This window comes from Mesitornis unicolor, unplaced genomic scaffold, assembly GCF_000695765.1.
Source record: "Mesitornis unicolor isolate BGI_N332 unplaced genomic scaffold, ASM69576v1 scaffold39984, whole genome shotgun sequence".
NCBI lineage: Eukaryota > Metazoa > Chordata > Aves > Mesitornithiformes > Mesitornithidae > Mesitornis > Mesitornis unicolor.
This window is the reverse complement of record NW_010180119.1, coordinates 15,462-23,191: the sequence shown is the minus strand read 5'-3', so window position 1 is coordinate 23,191 and position 7,730 is coordinate 15,462. Positions and strand designations below refer to the sequence as shown.

General features: G+C 37.4%; 1 protein-coding gene across 1 annotated transcript in view; it reads left to right on the top strand.

Annotated features, from left to right (window-relative positions):
* Positions 1 to 304: 304 nt before the first annotated feature.
* Positions 305 to 7,730, top strand: part of LOC104539477 (apolipoprotein B-100-like) — a 14,102-nt gene continuing 6,676 nt past the window's right edge. The window contains 4 exon segments of the mRNA XM_010183009.1: positions 305 to 722; positions 1,620 to 6,636; positions 6,638 to 6,787; positions 6,789 to 7,730. The exon segment at positions 6,789 to 7,730 is cut by the window's right edge and continues 1,472 nt beyond it. Of these exon segments, the coding sequence (XP_010181311.1) occupies positions 305 to 722; positions 1,620 to 6,636; positions 6,638 to 6,787; positions 6,789 to 7,730 (6,527 nt within the window).

Sequence of the window (7,730 nt, the reverse complement as noted above, 5' to 3'; positions counted from 1 at the left end):
AATAAATTAACCTTTGAACAAAGAATCAGGAACTTTTGAATTCTAGTGCAAGGTTTTACAGAAAGAATATGTCTCTGGACTACTTGACCTGATTGTGAAATAAGGGGAAAAACACTGACAGAATTCACTGAAATCAAAAGTGCTTTCAGTAAATTCTGATAGATGAATGCTTCAAAAATGCTGGTAATAATAGATGTTCATTAAAAGTCTGTCTAAAACTAAAGTCAAGACATTGATATAAGCATGTAAGTAAGCTCAGTATCATGGGAATCGTAGGAATCATGGAAATTTCTATGTATGTATCATGGACTTACAGGTTTTAATAGAGTCACTTTTATTTTCTAGTGAAGGCCGGATCAGATACAGCTGGAATCAAAACAGTTTTCTAATTAATATCCCATTGCCATTTGGTGGAAGATCATCCCGTGACATCAAGGTGCCACAGACTGTTAAAACACCTTCTCTGGTAATGGAGTCGATGGGAATAAGTCTGCCATCTCAGACATACAGAATCCCAACATTTACTGTTCCAGAATCCTATCCTGTTCGTGTGCCCTTACTTGGCACTTTAGACGTCTCTGCTAATGTGCACAGCAACTATTACAACTGGACGGCGGCATACACTTTGGCTAATAGCACCACAGAGAAAGCATCCAGCATAAGAACTACTTATACCACAAGCGCTAATTCTGTTTTTGAGCTACTTTCCTACAGTGTGAAAGGTAAGTGCATGTGCTAATACCGCAATCTTGGCAGAACTGTTTTAATTACTTTGTTTTCTGTGTATCAGGTACAGCACATTCATTTTCCTGTTGCTTATTTAAAGAAAGGTATAAACTCAAATCACTCTCTCTTTGCTTTTAAGTATATTATGTGAATCTGATTATTCAGGCACTAAAGGTGAAGTCAGATTAATTCAATAAAGAATTTTAAGGTCCTTGTTTTCCTAGATATTTCCTACTGAAGAAAAAGTCCTTCAAAGCTGAAAGCATGATTCTGTAAACACTTGTGTATCTGACAAGTCAAATGTTTTCAAAATCAAGTGTGCAGGTATATGTGTAGGTATGACCAAAATTTATTTCTCTCTCTATTTTTATACATATATGTAGATATATGTACATATACTGCCATAACTACATAACAGTTTGGAGTCAGACTGGATAGGTCTTAAAACTGATATTTTTAAGTTCAGTCATCTTAAATTGCAGTTTGAGTTCTCAAATCACAAAAGGACAAGCTGACTTCAGCTCAAGTCCCAACTGTAAATAAAGCATGATAAAGCAAACATTAAAAAATCAGAATGCTGGGTATAGGTTATTCTTGAGAGTCCATCTTCTCATTTTAAGTTTAAATGATGACTTGACTTCATGTCATTTCACATAATTATATTTAGTAGAGTAGTGTAGGTAATTAATTTATTCATAGTTCAAAACTTTAGCCCCAGATATCAAAATAATAAGAATTTGTATAGATTCAGAGTTTACCAAAACATTTTGACTTTTAAAACAAAATGGTATAATAATAATTGCAATTCAAGCAGTAACATAACAAAATCAGTGGCATCAGACAAAAAGGTATAAATTACAATGTTATCTTTTGTCTCCTTTTTCCTATTTCAGGATCTGGAGAAGCATCGTATAATAGAAATGGATTTACCTGTGCATACGAAAATCACCTGAAGCACAGACTCTTAACATCAGACTTTACGTTGGCCAGGACAAAGAGTTATGAACCTAGTCCAATTGTAAACTGCACCGTATCGTTCATGGCATCCAGTACTCTGGGTCCTCAGCTTTCATTTTCTGGTGATATTGTTTCTGAAAAGACAAATAATGTGAATACCAATAACATCAAGATGGAGGGACAGCTGGAAGTGGCTTCTGTCTTCGCAAGAAGCTTTTACACTCTGTCAAGCTCATACAATGAAAAGAGACGAGTTTTAGAAGGCAAATCAAATCTGAGATTGGATTCTTCTTACCTTCAGGCTACCAATCAGATATCTGGCAGATACAGTGATGGTTTATTTTCCATTGATTCAGTTTCTGATGTACAAAGTGGACTACTAAAGAACACAGCCTCACTGAAGTATGAAAACAGCCAGCTGAAAATGACATCTGAAACAAATGGGAGGTATCGAAATATTGCAGGCGTCAATAAGCTTGAATTAGTTTTGTCAAGGAAGATGGCAGCACTTCGATCTGAGTACCAAGCCACTTACAAGCAAACCCAGTGTTATGCCTTGTTTGCAGGTTCTCTCAATTCCCAGGATCTTGTTTTCAACACTGATATCTCTGTGACAGATCAAAGGAATCGAGCTGCGCACAAGTCGTCACTCAATGTAAATCAGTATGGTCTGGCCACCAGCGCAACCACAAATGTGCAGTTTAGTCCACTGACAATGCAGAGTGAAATGAATGCCAAACTCGATACTGCTGGAGGCTCCATGTCACTGTCCTCTTCTGGGCGCTATGGTAAAAATAATGCAAAATTCAATCTAGGTGGAAGAGTGAGCCTAACAGAAATAACACTGGGAAGTGAATACCAGAGTACAGTTCTAGGTATGGACAACAAGCATGCTTTAAACTTCAGAGTTAATAGAGAAGGACTTAGGTTTTCAAATAATTTGCAAGGATCATTCAAAGAGATTAAGTTGGACTACACGAATGACTTGAATATTCCTGGTTTATCCTTAACATATTCTTCAAAGTTAGACAACAGCTTCAGCTTTGACAAGTTCCACAAGCATGTTTTTGACCTACAACTGAAGCCTACCTCACTTACAGCTAAACTGAACAATAATATCAAATACACTAAAACAGAAGTTTCCAACAAAGCAGAACTGCTTCTTGAGCCTCTGAAGCTGAACTTGGGTGGTAACATCAGAGGAGCCTATGGAGCAGATGAAATAAGGCATTCCTACACCATTGCATATGCAGATCTAGCTGCAAACTTTAAAACAGATACAGTTGCGAATGTTCAAGGAGCTGCAGTGAGTCATAGAGTTAATCTGGATGTGGCAGGACTTGCTTCCTCAGTTACTGTGAACACAAACTGTGATTCGAAATCTCTCCGTTTCAGCAATGTTGTGCGTTCCACTATGGCTCCATTTACCATCACTGCTGACATACATACCAATGGTAACGGAAAGCTGATTGCTATGGGTGAGCACACAGGAGACCTTTACAGCAAATTTCTGTTTAAAGCTGAGCCTCTTGCTTTCACTTTCTCCCATGATTATAGAGGATCTACCAGTCATAGCTTGAAGTCTAGAGGCAGATACACTACCCTGCTTGATAACAAAGTTCATATGCTTTTTACTCCATCAGAGCAGTCAAGTGCTTGGAAATTGAAAAGTCAGCTAAACAATAATATATATTCACAAGATCTCAGTGCTTACAATGATGAAGAAAAGACTGGTGTGGAGCTCAATGGAAGAGCTTTAGCAGATCTCTCTGTAATGGATACATCAGTCACACTACCCTTCACATCTGAAGAAGTTAATTTAATTGATGTGTTGGGCCTCAGGGACAGTGTGTCAGAGCCTCAAGAATTCAGCATCTCTGGCTCTGTGAAGTATGACAAAAATAAAGACATGCATGTTATTAACCTACCATTCTTGGAACATTTGCCAGTTTACTTTGAACAAATCAGAGGCACCATTCTATCCACATTGCAGGCCATACAGAGTTACCTGAAGAACATTAACCTAGAACAACAAATGAGAAAATACAAGGCAACTTTGGATAAACTCCCACAGCATGTTAATGATTACATGGACAAATTAGATATGAAAGGCAGAGTTAGCAGCTTGAAAAATAATTTGGTTGCTTTCACAAAGGACTACAGAATAACATCTGATGATCTCCAATTTATGCTGGAAAAAGTCGTGGACACTACTCGACAGATACTGTTTCAACTGCAGGTCTATCTGATACGTTTTGAGCAATACATCAAAGATCATTATGAGCAGTATGACATTAAGGCACTTATTGCACAGCTTCTTGACAAAATTGTTGAAACAATGACAGATCTAGATAACAAATATAACATAAGAATGACTGTAATTGACACTATTAAAGAATTGCAATTTTTTTTTCACCAGTATCATCCTAGCAAAATTGGAAGTAGCACTGTGGCTTGGATTAAAAATGTAGATGATGAGTACAGGATTACAGCTAAGATAGAGGAAAACCTAGAACAACTGCAGATTCAGATTAAGAATATTGATATCAGACAGATTGCTGAAAATTTGAAACAGCAGATAAATATGTTTGATGCTAAAGTGGCTCTAGAAAAATTGAAGCGTTCATTACCAATTGAAAAAATTAATGAAGTTCTTGAACAAATCAAAGACTTCATTCTGAATTGGATGGAGGAGTATGAAGTGTCTGAGAAGATCAGTGCTTTCCGAGGTCAAATACACAAACTGATTGTAAAATATGAAATTGATAAGCAGGTATATTTTTTAGTGGACAGAATGATAGAGCTGCTTAACCAGTACAAAATAAGAGAAACTGTCCAGAAGGTGACCAGCTACCTGAAAAATATTGATGTGAAGTCATGCTTTGATAAAGTTGTTGTTTTTATTGATGATGCTGTCAAGAAAGTGCAAACCTTTGATTATGAAATGATGATAAAGCAAGTCAACAAGTTCCTTGACATGGTTATTAAAAAGCTGAAGTCTTTTGACTACAACCAATTTGTTGATGACACAAATAACAAAATCCGAGAAGTGACTCAGAAAATAAATGAGGAACTCAGAAATCTAGAACTTCCACAGAAAGCAGAAGCACTGAAACAGTATATGAGAGATTTTGGAGCTGTGATTTCAAAATGCATGGAACAACTAAAGGACACCAAGCTTGCCGCAATAATTAATTGGTTTAAGGAGCTCATAAACTCAACAACATTTGCTAGCCTGAAAGCCAAGGTAAATGAACATCTGGAAGACCTGCGAGAGAGGATTTCTGAAATGGATATATCCCAGGAATTCCAGTGGTATCTTCAGAAGATAAGCCAATTCTACAATTCTGTTGTCATATACGTTTCTGACAAGTGGAACATGGCTTTTAAGAAAATTGTTTCTTTGGCTGAAGAGTATGATCTAAAAAATTGGGCTGAAAACTTAAACCAGTTTGTTGAAACAGGATTTCAAGTCCCTGAAATCAATGCTGTTATCATCACTATACCTGCCTTTGAGGTTAGTCTCCGAAGTCTTCGGGAAGCAACATTTCGAACACCAGACTTCATTGTTCCACTGACCGATCTTCATATTCCCTCCTATGAGATAAATATTAAGAGACTAAAGGATATAAAAATCCCAATGAAATTTACTACTCCAGCATTTACAGTTCTATATACTTTTCAAGTTCCTTCCTTTACAATTGACTTGAATGAGATTAAAATTCAGATTGTGAGAACAATAGACAAACTCATATCTGGTGAATTTCAGTTACCATCAACTGATGTCTATTTTAAAGATCTGAAGATGAGAGATACGCTTTTTTCCGATATTTCTTTCCCAGAAATGCAAATGCCTCAGTTTCAAATACCAGAATTATTGGTTCCAAAGCTGAATCTAAATGAGTTCCAGATTCCTAACATGAAGATACCAGATTTCCAGCTTCCACGTATCCCGCATACTGTGACTGTCCCTACATTTGGCAAATTGTCTGGTGCTTTCAGAGTCACCTCTCCATTCTTTACACTGTCTACGCAAGCTGAGGTTCATAATACTACAACATCTGCAAACAGTCCAGAATTTGTGACCTCTCTTTCAGCTCAAACAACATCCAAATTAGACTTCCTAGTTTTTAGTGTTGTTGCAGATTCACGTCTTTTGGCCCCTGAGATGAAACAGCTGAACCTTAGAAATTCCATGAAAGTCAACCACAGGTTCCTTAAAGTTGACCACACCAATCAAGTTATATTTTTAGGAACTTCGGTAGAAGGTGAAGCAGAAACTAGAGCAATCTTCTATACAACAAAAAATTCAATAGAACTGCAAAATAATTTAATGGTCAGACTGCAAAGAAAAATTTGGATACAGAGTGGAACGGCATATTCCCACAGACTGAATATTCCACAACTTGATTTCTCCAGCCAGGCTGATCTGTTCAATAATATGACAACAGAGGTAGAAGCAGGACACATATCATTTACTTCCACTGGTAAAGGAAACTGGAAATGGGCTTCTCCTAATTTCTCCGATGAAGGCACTCATGATTCACATGCCACTTTCAGGATTGAGGGCCCCATTATGTCATTTTCTGCCAACAACAGAATAAATGATAAGTATGTGAAAGTCAACCAAGCTATGAGATATGAATGTGGTTTCCTAAATTATGCAACACTTCAGATTCAATCTGAAATTGAGTCACAGCGTGTGGGTCGTAGTGTTCTAAATGTAAAAGGCACAGGAGAGCTTGGAGGAATGAAAGTAGAATTAGCAGGCTCTCACAATGCTCGGCTCAATGGACGGATTACTGGAACTGTAAATAATGATGTTTTCTTCTTGGCACAGCCTTTTGAAATTCGTCTATTAACAAACAATGATGGAAATGTGAAAATCAGCTTCCCAATGAAACTGACTGGCAAAATTGACTTCCTGAATAACTATGGTTTTGCACTCAGTTCCTCAGGTCAACTGGCAAGCTACTGGCAGGTTCAATCAATACAGATACGCCCATAATATATCTGCTGGAAACAATGATGACAGAATTGAAGCTCATGTTGAAATGAATGGAGATGCCAACCTGGACTTCCTAAATATTCCTCTAACCATTCCTTTTTACTGGAATCAAAACTCCGCAGATAAAAGATTATTCACTGTGGGAACAAGCAGGCCTGAAGGATTTACTGAAGACGACAAGACAATCCTTTGATTTAAATTTGAATGCTCAGTATGAGAAAAACAAAGACATGCATGTAATACCACTTCCTTTAGCAACAGTGCATGAAGCACTTAATAAATACATAACTTTCTTCAACAAGCATTTTGAGAGAGGAAGAAACACTGCTTTAGATTTTCTCACAAAGTCATACAATGAAGCCAAAACAAAATTTGACAAATACAAAATACAGACATCACTGAACAAACTACCACGGACCTTCAAGATTCCAGGATACACCATTCCAATTGTGAATATTGAGGTTTCACCTTTTACTGCTGAGATGCCAGCCTTTGGTTACATGCTCCCAAAAGAAATAAGCACAAAAGGATTCACAGTCCCATTTATTGGCTTTTCAGTACCATCTTACACACTAGTCTTACCTTCTCTGGAGCTTCCAGTCCTTCATGTCCCACAGGATCTGCGCACTCTAAAGCTTCCTAGATTCAGAATCAACAGCCCGTCAAACCACATCTTAATTCCTGCCATGGGAAACATTACTTATGACTTCTCGTTTAAATCCAGTGTGATCACTTTGACTGCAAATGCTGGGCTGTTCAATCAGTCAGATATTGCTGGGCATCTCACTATCTCATCCTCTTCTATTATTGATGCACTGCAATTTAAGCTGGATGGTTCGACTAGTTTGACAAGAAAAAGGGGGTTGAAGCTGGCCACAGCATTGTCCCTGAGTAATAACAAATTTCTAGGAGGAAATCATGACAGCACTATTAGTCTCACAAAGAGGAACTTGGAAGCTTCAGTGGAAACAAATGCAGAAATCAACACACCAGTTATAAAAATGAATTTTAGCCAAGAACTTTCTGGAAATACTAAGTC